Source organism: Apis florea, unplaced genomic scaffold, assembly GCF_048593485.1.
Source record: "Apis florea isolate Af1SG1 unplaced genomic scaffold, ASM4859348v1 contig_2495_pilon, whole genome shotgun sequence".
Classification (NCBI taxonomy): Eukaryota; Metazoa; Arthropoda; class Insecta; order Hymenoptera; family Apidae; genus Apis; species Apis florea.
The window spans coordinates 4,459,437-4,476,313 of record NW_028256595.1 but is presented as its reverse complement, the minus strand read 5'-3'; the positions used below and the strand labels follow the sequence as shown (position 1 = coordinate 4,476,313).

Below are 16,877 nucleotides of genomic sequence, written 5' to 3'. Positions count from 1 at the left end.
TATTTTTGTTGTTTTACACTACTTAAATGTATTGGACAAGCTGGCGGTAATTGCCACAAGAGGAAAACAAAAACGGAATAAATAGATGAACGAACTCGATTGCTTAACGTCCAATTTTCAATTGGACAAGTTATCTCGACGATAATGTAATTAATTCATCGTTATATAAATCGTTATGTTCGACACAATGTAATTTCTGAAAGACATCTGCCTAATAGCATAAAGTGAAATATAGTAAATACTGCTATATTAATTTATCAAAGAAAATGCTTTTGAATGTAACAAATCTACGTTTAAAATAATAGTAAATAAACATTTTGTTCTGTTCCGTCGAGACATTTACTTCAATCTATATATATTTTGGAAAGAAAAAAAAAAGAAAAAAAAAAAGAAAAAGAGAGAAAGAAAAAGAAAAGAAAAAAAAAAGAAAAAAAATCGGTCCTTTTTATCTTCATTTTATAAGAAATTTGAATCATAAAATTAAGATAGTAATTACTTCAATAACGTTTTATCTACCTAACGTACACGCAACCTTACATCTATGTATGTATCCGATTACGGTAACGCTTTTTGATTATCTTTTCTTCCTCTTCATTCTTCTTAATTTCAATATGGCGACATTCAAATCAGTCTATTGAGATGTACACGTTTCTCGAGCTTATCCATAAGAAATTATCGTAAAAAGTATCGTTTTTAAATTACTATTAAGGCAGTATGGTAATATGACTCGACTTACATACATAGGCTTTAAGCCTTTCACAAATCGCTCAGTATCTGTCAGATATGTGCGTGTTTCCTATTCATCGAGATAGAAAATATCAAAGAAATAAAGTTTAAAGCATTTTAAAACTCAATAAAATGTTTACATAATTTTAGTATGCATAATTATTTATCATCATATTCCTGAACTAACAATCTGAATATATAAATTTGTGTAATGTTACACAAATAATTCACAATTTCGATTAATTTCTGTCATCAAATTATCGTTAAATTGGAAGAAATTCAAACTTGGTCCTCGCGCAATCCGTAAATACTAAGAAAGGATCGAGAAAAATCTAATGAACAACAATCAATAAATAAACGAATGGCTAACAAAATTAATAAAATAATCATTATGAGGCAATCATTCTCTTAAAGTATCGTAATGATTATTATTATTACTTATCATCGCTATCGTGGGAACATTGATACGAGAACGATTGCAATATTTCTCGAGGCAGTATAGAAAGTAGTGACTGCCTATGAACTTTAGTAATGATTACGAATAATCTAATCCGTCCTAAACGTGTACGGATTCGAATTTATCGCGAAATTATTACTATTTTCTTTTCTTCAAACTTAACGTATGTCACACAAAAAAAAAACTTAGTATTTAAAAAATGATCAACTTCATCGACGAAAGGAAAAAATTTCAGCAATGAGCATAATCAGCGAATTAATATCGCGTTCTAATCTAACTCTAGCAAGTGGCAGCATTGCTACAACCTGTTTCCAGCATAGCTGATTCAAATTGCTCGAGCACTTGCATACTCTCCGGAGATACAGCATTAATGCCCAGACGTTCCTTGTATTCGTTTCCAGATAATCGTCGTCGTGAGTACTTGATAGTGTCATTCATTGCTTGTTCCGGAGTATCGCTATCGCTTGTGCTGCTACTGCTGCTGCTGCTGGTCGAACGTCTGCCACTAGATAAGTCTTGTCTCTCGGAATCAGCCTTATCATCAGGAACTGAGACCTCGTTACGAAGCTCCAAGAAATTGTTTTGTGCGTTACACAGAGAAGCTGAATCTTGCCGATCCTTTCGATTCTCTGGTACAATTTCTGTGAGAGATCCGATGCGTCTCGTATAAGTCACATCGGCTTGAAACGTATTAGTCAATGCGTTATCGTCTTCATCTTCGTCAGGTTCACATTCGACTCTCACGTATGTATTGCCATGTTTACGTTCATAAGTAACATAATCGTTCGATTTTGTCGCATTCGTAGCAGAATCAACTGATTCAACATTTTTGACAACATTGTCGTTTTTTTGTCCTTTTTTCATCACAATCTTGTTCGAGAGCCAATTATTTTGTTTAACTTCTCGATCAACAAAATCATCTTCGAAATTGCCAGATGGCAAGGATGTTTTAGTGACATATTCACTACTATTTGTATCTTCATCCGTAATTTCCGTAACTTCAAGTTCATTCCTTTCGGAAGTAGTACCGCTTTTGTATACTAGCTTTGCTCTAGATGGCGCTGGTATATGCGCTTCTTCCAATTTCACGTGCTCGAAGAATTTTGTGAGGGCACCACGCTGTAATTGGACCGTAGGTTCATTTCGTTCACCTGATTCCAGCTGGTAGCTTTGATGATACAACTGTTGCCGACCGACTGAGAAATCTTTGTTAGCTGCGCTGATGTCTCGTGGTTCTCGAGAATTATCGGTGAGGATATAGGACTTGTTATGGCCTGAGAACAATGAGTGGAGAAGACCACCGGTTCTTGGCCTATACTTTGGACGACTACTGAACAGGGTTGCTTCATCTGGCTCGGTTGACTTTGTAATTTGTAGTTGCTTATCGGGTTCTGTACTATCGTAGGAAGGCAGTAGGATTTCTGTTGCTCTGGCAGATCGCAATTGATTGATACCGAATTTATTTCTTGGCTGCCTCGATCTGGATTTTCTTCCATTGAAAGTTGATCGTTCCAATTGATATTTGGCCGTGATGGAGAGGTTCTCCGTGTCGATGATACGATTGAGGGCGGGTACTGCACGGTTTGTTTGCTTTTTACGGTTACGACCGACGGCGTCAGACAATTGTTTTCCGATGAGCATAGAGGAGTCGGAGACAGAGATTTCGGTCTGAATGCAAGAGTTGTAGCCTGATGTGGTTGGCAGTTTATAATTGAGCATTGTGGTATGATTTTGGTCTTCGGAAGACTGATTTGTTCTTCTAGCTGGTTCTGTGATTTTTTTAACGATAAGGTATGACTGATGCTTTTCTGATTGAACACTGGTGACTGGTAACTGATAGGCATAGGACACTTGAGGCTCTGCCCTGTCGACATAGGCGATACTCGATCGGGGCAACTGGTTGAGGACAATGGAGGAGTAGGGCACGGAACTTTCTCGATGGTCACTATTGATTGTGGTAGGCCCAACGTCCGGCTGGTTGACGCTATTGGAGGAGATTGGGATGAGGAAAGTTGAGGAGGGAAGCTGACTGATGCCGAGGGATGTGGAGAATCCCCGTTTTTTCTGAGTTGCATCAGTTTTATGAAGTCCACAAGCCGCTTTATAGATCTCTGCGTCTTCTCTTGCTTTCCTAATAATTCCTGGCGTGTGCGTTGCTGTAGCTGTCAAAAAAAGAAAAATTAAATAAATTAGCAATAATATATTATTGTAATGAAAAAATCTGAAAAAAAAAAATATTATTACTTAGAATTAACATCGATTGCTATCTGATAATATCAAGATAAAAATGCACATGCTCTTGGAACAAAATTTAACTTGAAATATTTTCCTTATAATATTTACACGCGCTATTTTTTTTTAACATTTTTCATACACGATTCTATATTCGACAATTAACTAGATTTACTAAAACGAATAACATAAGCAATACATAATTTAAATTTAAGAAGACGAAACATTGAAACTAGTTTTTTTATATAAAACATTGAAGTTTAAGTTGTAGGTGAAGGAAGCATCGTGCATTACATACTTTCACGGATTAACGAACAAAATTATTACTGTAGACAAACAATGTATTTTACAAATTGTACGAATAATTTATATAAGAGAAAACGATCAAATTTATGTCTGTATATATATATATACAAACTCTACAGTAATAAATACGAAAATAATTATAAAGTCAAATGAATCGATTTTTTTATGAACCAAAAAATCAATTTTGTTATAAAAAAATCGACACGTCTTTCGAAAATAATATTCAAAATGAACAAGAAAAACGTAGAGATCTTGCAGGTTCTCACTGATGAAAAAACAAAAGATAGAAAATGTTTGCGTATAATTTCATTAACTGAATAGCATTCCAAATGAAAAAAAATTTGTGAATTTCTTTCTACGCAGGCCACAGGACGAACCTGAAGGGACTGGCCGAGTAGTTGTGAGCGTTTTTCCAACTCGTAAACCTGCAATCTCAGATCCGAGTTTCGCTTGCGCAGCTCATATCTTTCTCTCTCTTTCTCCTCTGCAAGATATTTCGCGTTCAATACACGTTGCTTTTTTGTGCCCTATTACTGACGATCGACCAAAAAGTTCTTCTTAATTGCAAATTCTTCTGCTGTATTTGAGAAGCCGGTTTCACTCGCGACACTTCTTCCGGCAGGCTGCTCTCTCGTTTATTCTCTCTGTGTGCTTACGGTCAATAAAGTCTGCGGCAACGCTGCGATACCTCGTTGCACGTTAAATCTAGAAATTGTGGACCCATGTTACACAATTTCCTGCTCTTCTTTCATACAATTTGTTTGCATTATCTATAAGTACTTTTTTTCATTATATTTTGCGCGTGAAACTCTTTTCTATCGCATACATAAAAATGTACGCTTCTGATTATCAAGTATAATCAAAAGTGCCGCTTTATTTTTATTTTATTTTTTATGTATATATATATATATATATATATATTTTTTTTTTATCAAGAGTATATCACTACACATCGAATGATCCCGGACGGTGCCGCCGCGAAATGAGATAAGCGTGCCACGAACATTCATAAAAGCTAGTGTCTGCAGGAAACAAGAACTTTTTTGTCAATCACACGATAAACTTTATACTACAAGTAGAAATCTTCCGAAAAACCAAAGACGCTTTACCGAATTCCTCATCTTTTTTAAACGATGGACGTCCTTCTTCCTCTCCCTCGTCACCGTCATCAATTTCTTCTTCTTCTATTAACGCACATTTTGGACATATTCTTGGTGGCGCCGGAGATACAGAATGGCAAGATACGTGATAATTTGATGCACAATTTTCACATACTGTTAATGTACCTGTTGAAACCAAATCATTATGATAAGTATTCATAATACAAAAAAACGCATAAATATGAAGCAAGATTGATCACACACCTGGATTTCTACAACTTATGCAGACTGCTGAATCACTGCTGATCCTCTCGATAGTCAGACTGGAAGGTAAACCTGGTATGTGAACTGCTTTGTTGCCAATCGATTGAACGGACTTTACAGTAGATACAGGTAACTGAATTTGAGTGGGTCCGTTTTCAATCTTGTTTTTATTAGGAAAAACTTTACTTTCCGTAACATTTCTAAGTATATTCGGTCGCGTGGTGGACTTTTGCACCGGAATTAAAGATTTCATCACAGTCCTAGTCGTTGGTGGTGATATGGATTTTGGTGGCACAACTTTTACAGGAGGTGGCGATGGACCATTCATACGCGCGGTTGTTTGACGAGTTTGCGGAACATTTCCAGATTGCAGGTACGAGTGTCGTTTTCGTTTCTAAAATATAACATACAAAACATAGATATCAAAACATTAGATAACAAAATGCAATACAATTAAAAAACAAAAAATTCTCCTGTATTCACCGTTGGCACTTCAAGACTGGAATAAACAAATTGTGGATTTGCAGTGCTACGACGTTTTCTTTCAGCTCTTTTGTTTTGTAATTCGGCACATGTTGTAGTAGTAATAAGACCAAGAGCATTTAAGAAATTAAGTTTTTCAGTTGACTCTATTTTACACTCCTCTGATTCTTCTTTCTCGGATTTTTCATTGGAATTTTCGTCCATAGAAACTTCAATAACGTCATCCTCACCGGAAATCGTCTCCACTGAACTGGATCGTTCCCTAAAACAACAAACTCTGTATTAAATTTCGTACATAGAAATTTGTATTATCAACTCGAAAAAATTATTGATAGATTTGAAATCTAATAATTAACATTAAGACTCACTTGGTAGGTGCGAGATTACGGGTAGGTGAAGGAACATCTCCGTTTCTAACAATCTCTTCGTAGTCCTCTTTCGAATTCTTCGTAGAAAAATTATTGCCGGTTTTAAGTTTACTTTCATTGTTATTTGTAATATGATTATTGTTGTTCAAGCCGAGAAGCGATGCGATGGAAACTTTTGCCCCGTTTGCATTCTCCGCTTTAAATGTTTCGACCTCTTTGCGCAGTCGCTGGACAACTTGCTTCTGCGTATTGAGATAGAAAATTATGAGTATGAGAGTTTCGGTCAATGATGATCATAGAAAACTTTCTTGGCAGACTGTGCGTTGCAGATCGTTTAAATATGAATGCATATTGCTGTTACGTTGCGAGTAAATATACTCTTATCAAGCGTAACGAATTAAGAAAATATTCCTTTTAAATATCGAAAGCAACATGTTATGAATTGCAAGAGAAAAATCAATGAATAGTTTGTTATAAAAAAAATCATTCAAATATACATTCTACCAAGAAAATTTTTATGCGTTTCTATTATTTTCTAAATTATGATAAAACAATATAATAAATTATTTTTATTAAAAAAATTTTTTTTATTTTAATTAAAAAAAGCATCCCATATAAAATATTTGATATATTGATTTGAAATTTTAAGTCTATTGTATATGATAATTAATATTCAATAAAAGAAGAAAAAAACAAAATTTTGAAGAAAACAAAAATTTCGCCATGTAAGTGAAAAAAATTTGATTATTTTATAAATAAATAAATAAATAATTTTTTAAAATTCATTAGACGATTTTCGATATATATAACTCAGAGAGCGAGAGCAACTTCTAGAAGTTTTCAAAAATAAAAATTAACTTGAAAAACAATAAATAGAGAGCGATTTCGATGAAATGAGCGTGGAAAGGAATACGAAAAACGGGAGCGGATATGCCAAGGTGGAGACCAAAAAGGAGCGAAAAAAGAAAAGAGAAGAAAAAAACGCGGAGATTTCGTAAAGAGCTGAAAATGTTTCTGCGGGACATTTTATTGATTGAGCCCCTCCGCCTCTGCCCGACCCCTACTCTGCTTCCTTTTCACCCAAGTTCTATTCGTTCTCTCTCTCTCTCTTTCCTGTACATTCTCTGTCCGACATCTCTCTCGATCTCATACTCCCCGGTGCAGCCCCCTACTCGCCCCCTCCACGTGTATCTCCATACACGTCCGTCTCTTTTACTCTCGGTTATTCTATCTTTATCCATTTCTATCCGTTTACGTATCTCCTTTGCTTCGACAGCAATCTACCTGGATCGGTCGTTTATTGCTAACATGAAAAAAGAAGAAAAATAGCCAGAAGAGCCAGGAGAAAAAAGGGGTTTCGATAGAAACACGAAGATATAAAGGGGAAAGAAAGAGGCGCATCCATATCGACGAGATCACCGTGAAAATGTTTAGAAAAGGATGCTGGGCGATAGCAAAGCGCATCCACCAGACCATCTTCAGGCAACACTAGCCCCGTTATCGATTCTTCGCGTCGATTCACGAATCCAAAAAAGAAACCCGCTAGTGATTTCTGTAATTTAACGCGACATCGTGCATATTTTGCGAATATATGTTAAAAAAAATACATTTCCTGCAATGTGCATGTTTTTTTAAAAATAATTAATTACATGCAATCAATTATTTTTTTATTTTTTATTTTGATAAATATAACCTTCATATGTATTATTTCATTATAATATAATTTTAATTTTATCAAAAGTTCGATTCATACGTTTCTCAATTAAGAAATACGATATTGTTGCTAAATGCGACACGAGTTTATGATAATGTAACAGTCACATGGTAACATGGTCGAATAACTTTATGAAAGGCCAGAAAAGAAACGTGTATATGAACAAGGAAAAAATTTGACAATTCGATTTCTATCTTTGATCAACAAACTTTGGAAAGATGGTCGATAAACTCGCACAATGAATTTACCAATTTAATTACAATTGTGTATTAATCATTCTAATGAGTATCATACGAAAAAATTGCAAACCTACACACAAAGTCGATATATAAACATTTGATTTCATAATGTATAGGAAATGCAGATGGAAAATTGATTTAAATAATTATGTAAATCCAAAACTTAAATATTATTTCATTTCAACAGTATTTTATCGTTAGAAAAATATATTCTTAAAATTAACCTAATTTTTAATAAAATTTGAAATAATAGAAAATTGAAAATTATTAATACATTTTTTTATTAAATATATAATCTGCATCACCGATAAATAAGATCACTGAAATAGATAATGTTACAATTATTCTAATTATTATACTATCTTTAAAACATTTCTTTTGTGCGATGCATCTATCGATCGAGTTAGTATTATTTCGTTTATATGAAATCAAGGACATTGGTCGTCATGATTTTAAAACGTTTCCTAGACGATTTGTTATCAGTGGGATATCGTTTTAATGTGATATCGTTTCTATTTGCATGTAACAGACAGACATAAATATGGAACGTCTACGAACAAGCCTGCTCTGGATCATCGCGAAAGACTGAAGCTCGAGGAAATCGATCCTCAACTTACCTGGCACCTTCCCAAAGATACGATGTGCAAGTGAATCTTTTGTATCTGACCAAGGATATCTGTATTCTGCAAAATGAGAGAGATTTTCCGATTAGATATAAGATATATTTTATATTTATAAAATATATGTATTCAAATATAGATTGTTTCTTAATAACGCATAATAATAACAAAGAAATGCGATAAATTTGATTAAATACAAACAATTAAATACAAATAATTTATCATAATTCGCTGTTATAAGAATTCACGTGTTGATCGTACAAATTAATATCATGGCATAAGAATTAATCATAAGAATTAGTAATAAAACTCGAAGTAATTTAAATAAATAATAATATAATAATATTTGTAGATTAATTTCATTTCTTAAAAAAAAAATTTAATTTGGATAAAAAATCTTATATTATGTTTTCGATTTTTAATAAATATCGAATAACAAACAAATCACAAATTATTTAACATCCATTAAATATAGCAAATTAATTATAATAAAGACCAAAAATAACTATATAATAATTTGATTTGATTTTTTGGTAAGTACGATACAAGAATATTATATATAATACAAATTACATATTATGATTTTTGTGAAGTATTCTTTATTCTAAATTCGAATTCGCAGGATTAATAAAAATAAACGACTTACATTTGGATCATCTTTCAATTTACCCACGCAAATCTGAAATTAAAAAAAAAAATTTCTAGATTAGTTATAATTTCAGATGATTCGAATGTTCAATTCGGAACATCCTCTATCGCTATGCTTTCATAAACGCGTCTGTGGCGTCTCTTTTGCGGCGCAATGACGCAATTATCGTAATATTGTGTGTCGATCGAATTAGAAAATGTGTACAAACGATCAAATGAATGATTTTGCATGACTAAAAACTTCTTTTCTTCTTTCTAAGCGTTATTTAGCAATTGAAAAGTAATTTTGAGGGAATTTTGTTTTATAATAACTACTTTTAGTCAATGTCTAATAATAGTAAACAAGAGAAAAAAAGATCTTCAACAAGAATCGTATTGATCACCGAAGTATTCACGTTCAAAATAAAAATAAATATATTGTATATATGTTTATTAATATATTGATGCAATATTAAAATAAACGCATATGAAGTATAGAATGTTACGTATCAGTTTTACCTCGTATAATATATGATTTGAAAGACTATATTTTTAAAATGACATGAAATTTAAGAAATAATATCATTAAGCACTTGTTTTTTTCTTAATAATCAACATATAACTCAAATATCTATAAGCGAGAAGGTTAGTTTTATCCGGGTCACAAATACGAATATTGATGTAATTCAATCAAATTGATAAATTTCTATCCTTGATATAATAAATAATCCTTCAGATATTCAAAATATTTTGTACGATTATACTGAAAAATGAATTAATTTTCACGAGATCAATATTGATTGAAATCGATATTCAAAAAGTATAGGTTAAATATACACTTTGTATTCTTGCTTGGACAAAAAAATTCGATTTCGAACAGTTAGACCAGACAAGGTCGGTAGAGCAGGGCAGAATACCGATCGTGCGCGAACAAACTTTTCCCCATTGCGCACATATCCCCCTAGCGTTACAACTTGTTAATAAAAGTTTACAGTAAAGAGACAAAACGAGTGTTCGCATTATACACGATTCGATAATATTGGTTTATAACACTTCGACATATATATTCGAAGTCGATAGAATACCTTGATTCTATTTCATTTATAATGTATAAGTTATGCTACAACAGCAAAAAAAACGTTAAAGTAAATTTTAAATAAGAATTAATCCTATTATTATATTGGCAACAACTGAAAATGTATTTATTTAAATCCGTTTCTCAATTTATTTTATGCATTATTTGTTAACAAATGCAAATAAATTTATTAATAAATCTAAGACTAAATTGTAAAAAATAAAAAGAAAAATAACAAGAGATAATATAGATGTAATAAAATATAATGAAATATTTAATAAAACAAAAATATTAGACATACAACATGATTAAATTAAGGTTTATATCAATAATTGAAAAAAAAGAGTGAACTAAACAAAGACAAAAGTAAGAAAAAGAGAAAGAACACGAGAAAGAATATAGGACTATAGAAGTTAGGGTAAACAAGAAAAAAAGAGAGGGAGATTTACTAAACAAGTGAGTAACTGAATGAACGAGTGAGCGAGAGAGCGAGAATGAGAGAGAGAGAGAGAGAGGAGAGAGAGAGAGATAGAATATTGGTTCTCAAAGTCATGCGACGCATCGGTCGAAGCACTCTACCTACAAAGGTTAAGGTCTGAACACTCGTTCACCTTCGAGTTTATACGATTCGTAAAAAAAATGACCATTGCACGGTGAAAACTTATAACATGATTAAAAGCAAGCAAAAGTTCCCTTGGAACTTGTTACGCTTCTTTCACTTTCGATAACGCGCAACGTAACCGAAGAGTGCACACAGTTTACAAACGATACGAGTGAAAGGAATACTTTAATAAAATAGATCGAAAGATGTATGCCATATTAGTATTAGTTTCTGTTCATGTCTCGCATAAACCGGACATCTTTGATCAGGATGATCGTTTTATGAAACTTCGAAGAATTTATATTGAAATAACATGTTCCATAAATATAGTATAGGAGGTGTGCATTTATGCACGCGCGCGCGTGCTGGATGCGTACATGCGTTTGTGCACGCATTGTGCGTGGGAATGCCGAGGAAACTGAGTCACAAAAAAAATTTGTTTAATAAAAATTTTAATATATGTCTAATTCGCCTTTACTTTGCAAAAGTTTTTTAAAAATAACGAATTATATTTAAAAGATACATTAAAATTGTTCAAAAACTATTTTACTTTTTGGGTCGATTATTTATCGAAAGTGCAATTTCTATTTCTTAATCGATAGAAGATAATGTATTAAAAAAATAAGAAGTAGTTAGTTAGGTAAAAATCGTTAAGTTATTCGCTCATTCGTTCGTTCGGCTTCGTACTCTCAATCTTTAAATCGTTATCGACATACATGCATAGTCGCGGGACTCACCTGATGATCGCGTATGGCATTTTTCAGTTTAGTTTGTACAGTGAGTATTTCTTCTTGCAAACTCTTCGATATCTCCATATTTTTGTATTGTGATTATTCGTTTTTCCTCCCTGTTCAAAAATCCGGCCGATTTTAGCGAGAGAAGAGGAGGACGGGAAACCCCTCCTCCCTCTCACTCTCACTCTCCCACCAAATCGACGAGAGCAGCGGTATACGCTCTGATCAACCGCACGCACGGCGCGCACCAGCCACTAACTCTTCAAGCCACCGCAACGACACTTGATCGTTTTAACTTAAGAAAAGCGAACAGGTAAAAATGTCACAGACACATTTTATCGCTTCGTTACGTACGTACACCCTTATTTCACGACACTGATGAGACGAAACAACGTCGCGAAACCGCGCACCAAAGTGAATTGTTCGCTCATCAACGAGCGTCTGTGCTGCCACCAGCACTGTTGCCTCCGTACACGGACGTGCCAAGTTGCTCGAGATCCCCTGACACCCCTGGCCCTTACCCTCGATCCTTCTCTCTTTCTCTTTCTTCCTTTCTTCGTTCCTCTTGCTATATTGTATGCCCAGGGATCCGACGCGCTCCTTGAAAGAAAGTTTTCGCGCCAAGCTTATAACCGGTACATGTACCATGTGAAAGAACTTATCACTCTATATTATAATTTTATTATATGCATTGTTTGCATATGTTGTCGACCACTATGAACTATGCTTACAAATTTACGAAAACACAGGATGTTCAAAGAAAACATTTCCTTGAAGTAGATCTTTTATGATAGTGAACGTTGGTAATGCCGGCGATAGTGGCGCCACATATTTGCGATTACGAAATGAAACGTTGTTCATGATAGACACGCTCGTTCTCTGAAATCCGAAGATATATTTTAGAGTTTCCGTACTTAAAGATAAGTCAAAATATGGCTATTTTTAATAAACATTAAATTAAATTAAATAATTGCATTGAAAAATTTACTTATTTAATTTTTATGTATTTATACTTGAAATAATTAAATTTTTATATAAATTATAATAAATTTAATTATTTTTATATTGATGTTTTCATATTTATACGTAATATAAAATAATTATAATGTACTATTTATTATAATGTAAATATATATTTATATTTATAAAATATTTATATATTTAGAATTATAAAAGTTATGATTTTAATAGTTAGAATAATTTAAATAAATATATATTGAATATATATTTAATATTATAATTTTAGGAAAAAGTTACTATTTTCAGAAAAATACATTATGTAGTATTTATTTCATATTGCAAACTATAATACGTAGAAATTTATTAAATTATTAATTTTTGTCACATAAAAACATTATCAAGATATTAAAAATTTTATTATGTAAATTAAATAAAGAATATATAGAAAAATATCAAATTTAAATTGATCGTTTACACGTGACAATGTACCACGTGATCATTCATCACATATTTATCTTATAGGCTAGTTTAGTACATATATGTATTTAATATAATATCTTTCTTTCTTCATTTATGAAAGTTCAATTACGATATAAAAAATTATCTTTATATTTAAATTTCATCGTTTAAACAATTTAACTAATTATTATTGTTTGTCTAGAATCCAGAACTTTCTTTGAGAATTTTTATATCTTATGAAAAAGAAACAACACGTAAAAAATATTAAAGACATTAAAAATATAATATAACGGCAACTTTCTAACATTAGAAAATATAATTTCAAACTTTTTTTACTAATTCATAATTAGGTATAATTTGAAATTATATATAAACTTAATAAACATCAAGACAAATTGCAAAAATATAAATTGTTCAATTGTTCTGTGTGATCTATATCAATTAATTGTACTTTTATATCTATTTTCATAAATATAGAAAATTAATAAGTTTAAGCTGAATAATTATACAAAATTATTTATAAAAATTAATTATAGAAATATCTACAAATTTATAATGATAATTTTGATTCAGAATTATATCGAAAACAATTTCATTACCTTACTGTAGTATTTAGAGTTTGAAATAGGTTTATATCATATACACGTTACGTAAAATAGAACTTAAAATATTATAATTTTGTCGTTTAACCTTTTAAGATTTAGTTTGTTCGTTGGATATATAGTACGATCATGGTTGAAAAAAACGCATGCGCAGAACTGAAAATTGTGTTTAGCGTTCAAGTGTAAATTCTTATGTATATTAAGTACGTACTTTAATATAAGTATATTAAATTTGTTTTAATTAGGTTTTTAATATAATTGAATTTGTTTTGGTAAATATTGTAATATATAATTCTATTTATTTTTTAATTACATTAAAAAATCGATACTTTCTATTTTAGCAATTTATGAGGTTATATTGCAAGTTTTTAATATATTTAAAAATAACATTTCATTTTTTTTTAAATTAACATTAAATTTTAATTATTTAATATAATATAATATCACTAATAAACTTTCATATTTCTTATTTTAATTACTATTAAATCAATTATTATATATGGCTATAATATATATGAACTTTATGAATAAGAATAATCTTAATATTTAAAAAATATATATTAATTTAAACATTTTATTAATCAAGACAGTTCATATTTAATTTTTTATTTTGTTTTTCATAAAAAAAAGAAGAAATACAAGAAAAAACAGTAATGAGTATATTTGTAGAATATGTTTACAGAAATGGCTGGTAAAAGGCCTGCAACTACAGATTTAAATCATGATAACTGGGATGATGAAGAAAAACCTGAAGAAGCAGGTACATTTAAAAAAGCTCCTGATGATGTTATGGAAAAACGTATTGTTAAAAAAGCTAAAAGACGTTTACAAAATACAGAAGTAAATATGTTTTATATCCCTATATTGCTTATCTTGCAATATGTATGTAACTTTATTTAAAATATTTTTCAGGACACTACCAGAAGTGCATTTGGTACATTCACAGGTTTTAAAACAACAACTTCGACAAATGCTTCGCCATTTAGCTTTTTAGCTAATAATAATACTATAAATACTAATGATACATCATCTAAGACAATTACAAGTATAAATAAATCTTCTACAAATAATGAAACTCCAAAAACTAATGAAAATGGAACAAACAAAAAAGAGAATACAGAAATACAAGCATCATCACCTACATGTAGTAGTAAAAACAGTACTTCTGATCAAGAAGATCAAAATACATTAAAAAAATCTTCTGATTACTTTGCTAAATTAAAAGGATTAAATGAAAGTGTGGCACAATGGATTAAAACTCATGTTGATGCAAATCCATTTTGTATTTTGACTCCAATTTTTAAGGATTATGAAAAATATCTTAAGGAAATAGAAAGTAAACATGGAAATGAAATTGAGAAATCTTCGCAAGCACAATCTATACACAGTAATGATAATAAGGAATCTACAAACACAGAAAAAAAACTTGAAAGTTCTCCATTTGGAGTAACAAATTCAAAATCTCCTTTTAGTTCAACAGAATGGAAACCTGAAAAATCAATTTTTGGCAACATTAGTGCAGGCTCTAAATCTATATTTAGAAAATCAGAACATACTACAGATACGGGTAAATCTATTTTTAGTAATACAGATCAAAGTTCAGATATGCAAAAATCTGTTTTTGGTAATATTGATCAAAAATCTGGTAGCAAAAATATATTTGGAAGTTCAAATTCTGAAAAGAATCCATTCTTGAGTAAACCATCTATTGCATCTGATAAATCAGATGAACAAGAAACAAAATTGGATTCAAAATCTACTACTATAACTACTAGTACTGCTAGTACCACTACCACTATTGCTAGTTCGTTTTCTACAACAAATACAACAACTTTCTGTTTTGGTCAAAGTTCTGCTACTAATAATACATCAACTGGTTTTAGTTTTGGAAGGTAATTTATTTCAAATGTTCAATGTAATAAAAATATTTTAATAACATCATGATTTTATAGTACAAAACCATTTACATTTGGAGCTCAAGTGGTAAAGCCACAAGAACCTGAAGATAGTGAAGGAAAGGATGATGAAGATGAGGAACCACCAAAAGCAGAATTCAAACCAGTTATAGAAGAAGGTGCTATATATGAACAAAGGTATTCTTTTATATTTATTAAATATTTTATTAAATATTTTTTAACAAATATTTAAAAGAATAAAAGAAAAAATGCATTAAAATTAAAATTTAAATATATATTTTTATATATTTTTTTTTGCAGATGTAAAGTTTTTGTTAAAAAAGATGGTAATTTTACTGATAGAGGTGTTGGAATGTTGTTTTTAAAACCAACTCCAAATGAAAAAACACAATTATTAGTACGCGCAGAAACTTCTTTGGGAAATTTATTGCTCAATACTTTACTAACAGAAAGTATACCAACAAAACGTATGAATAAAAATACAATAATGTTGGTTTGTTTACCTTTACCTGATTCTACGCCACCTCCAGTACCAGTTTTATTAAGAGTAAAAACAGATGATGATGCAGATAAATTATTAGAAGCACTTAATAAACATAAAAAATGAAAAAAAAAAAATAGAAATTATAAATAAGTAATTATAAATGCCATTGAAAAAAAAAAGAAACAAAATTGTGCTGAATAGTAACCAATAATTTTTTGAAAACAAAAATACAATTTTGTTGTTATATGTATTCATTGTAATATTTTTACTTGAATTGGTATAACATGTCATGTAAAATAGAATTAGAATATATTATATATATTTTTTATTTTTTATTGCACGAAGGGTACGTTATGGTATCACGTATGGGTAATATATATAAATATAAGGACATTGTAATTAAAACAAATAAATGTAAATCAGATTTAGAATATTTAAAATTCATAGACAGTTATTTGATACATGTACTGCAAGTATAATTTTTTGTTTACAGAATTATGTGTTTAAAATGTTATATACTTGTCTAATACATGTTTTCCAATAAAAATTACTTACATATGAAAAATTTATGTAAATAGAACAAATATTAAGATCATTATAGCTTACATTCCTTAATTTATTCTTGATTATAAAAAATTTCAATAGTTTCTATGATATCTTATTATTATAAATGACCAGAGTTCTTTTTTTATCATTTAGTATTGAAATAAACATTTTTTATTGAAAATTATGAAAAAAAAATATAAAAGAATTATGAATTTTCAAATCATAGCCTATTTTTAATATTACTTATTTTATGAATATAAAAATATATTTATTATTTTAAGGAATGTTTGTATTAGAATTATTAATACCAATATTGCACATGTATGTATGAATTAAGATTATTTACATCTATTTTATTAAAAAT

At 30.4% G+C, this 16,877-nt stretch overlaps 2 protein-coding genes across 6 annotated transcripts; one reads left to right on the top strand and one right to left on the bottom strand.

Annotated features, from left to right (window-relative positions):
* Positions 1–492: 492 nt before the first annotated feature.
* On the bottom strand, positions 493–13,676 carry LOC100867905 (uncharacterized). Of its 2 annotated transcripts, none has more exons than XM_086906981.1 (10): positions 13,565–13,676; positions 12,278–12,425; positions 11,550–12,146; positions 9,156–9,188; positions 8,507–8,572; positions 5,937–6,178; positions 5,569–5,845; positions 5,086–5,479; positions 4,831–5,007; positions 493–3,345 (listed from the first exon to the last, which is right to left on the bottom strand). In XM_086906981.1, the coding sequence occupies exons 3-10, from the start codon at positions 11,625–11,627 to the stop codon at positions 1,463–1,465; spliced, it is 3,150 nt and encodes a 1,049-aa protein (XP_086763107.1). In that variant the 5' UTR covers positions 11,628–12,146; positions 12,278–12,425; positions 13,565–13,676; the 3' UTR covers positions 493–1,462. The 2 variants fall into 2 exon arrangements, with proteins under 2 accessions (XP_086763107.1, XP_031774582.2); XM_031918722.2 differs by having other exon boundaries at positions 5,569–5,830.
* Positions 11,753–16,532, top strand: Nup50 (nuclear pore complex protein Nup50). Of its 4 annotated transcripts, none has more exons than XM_086906989.1 (5): positions 11,753–11,859; positions 14,250–14,407; positions 14,480–15,459; positions 15,520–15,660; positions 15,784–16,532. In XM_086906989.1, the coding sequence occupies exons 2-5, from the start codon at positions 14,252–14,254 to the stop codon at positions 16,088–16,090; spliced, it is 1,584 nt and encodes a 527-aa protein (XP_086763115.1). In that variant the 5' UTR covers positions 11,753–11,859; positions 14,250–14,251; the 3' UTR covers positions 16,091–16,532. The 4 variants fall into 4 exon arrangements, with proteins under 4 accessions (XP_086763115.1, XP_086763112.1, XP_086763113.1 ...); XM_086906986.1 differs by lacking the exon at positions 11,753–11,859 and adding an exon at positions 13,637–13,770; XM_086906987.1 differs by lacking the exon at positions 11,753–11,859 and adding an exon at positions 13,663–13,770 and having other exon boundaries at positions 14,237–14,407.
* The last annotated feature ends 345 nt before the right edge of the window (positions 16,533–16,877 follow it).

Coding starts and splice junctions, on each gene's coding strand:
- LOC100867905 (XM_086906981.1), bottom strand. CDS start 11,627: ATGGAGATATCGAAGAGTTTGCAAGAAGAAATACTCACTGTACAAACT. Junction 9,189..11,549: donor ATGCCATACGCGATCATCAG/GTGAGTCCCGCG, acceptor TTTTAATTTCAG/ATTTGCGTGGGTAAATTGAA. Junction 8,573..9,155: donor AATTGAAAGATGATCCAAAT/GTAAGTCGTTTA, acceptor CTCATTTTGCAG/AATACAGATATCCTTGGTCA.
- Nup50 (XM_086906987.1), top strand. CDS start 14,240: ATGTTTACAGAAATGGCTGGTAAAAGGCCTGCAACTACAGATTTAAAT. Junction 14,408..14,479: donor GACGTTTACAAAATACAGAA/GTAAATATGTTT, acceptor AATATTTTTCAG/GACACTACCAGAAGTGCATT. Junction 15,661..15,783: donor GGTGCTATATATGAACAAAG/GTATTCTTTTAT, acceptor TTTTTTTTGCAG/ATGTAAAGTTTTTGTTAAAA.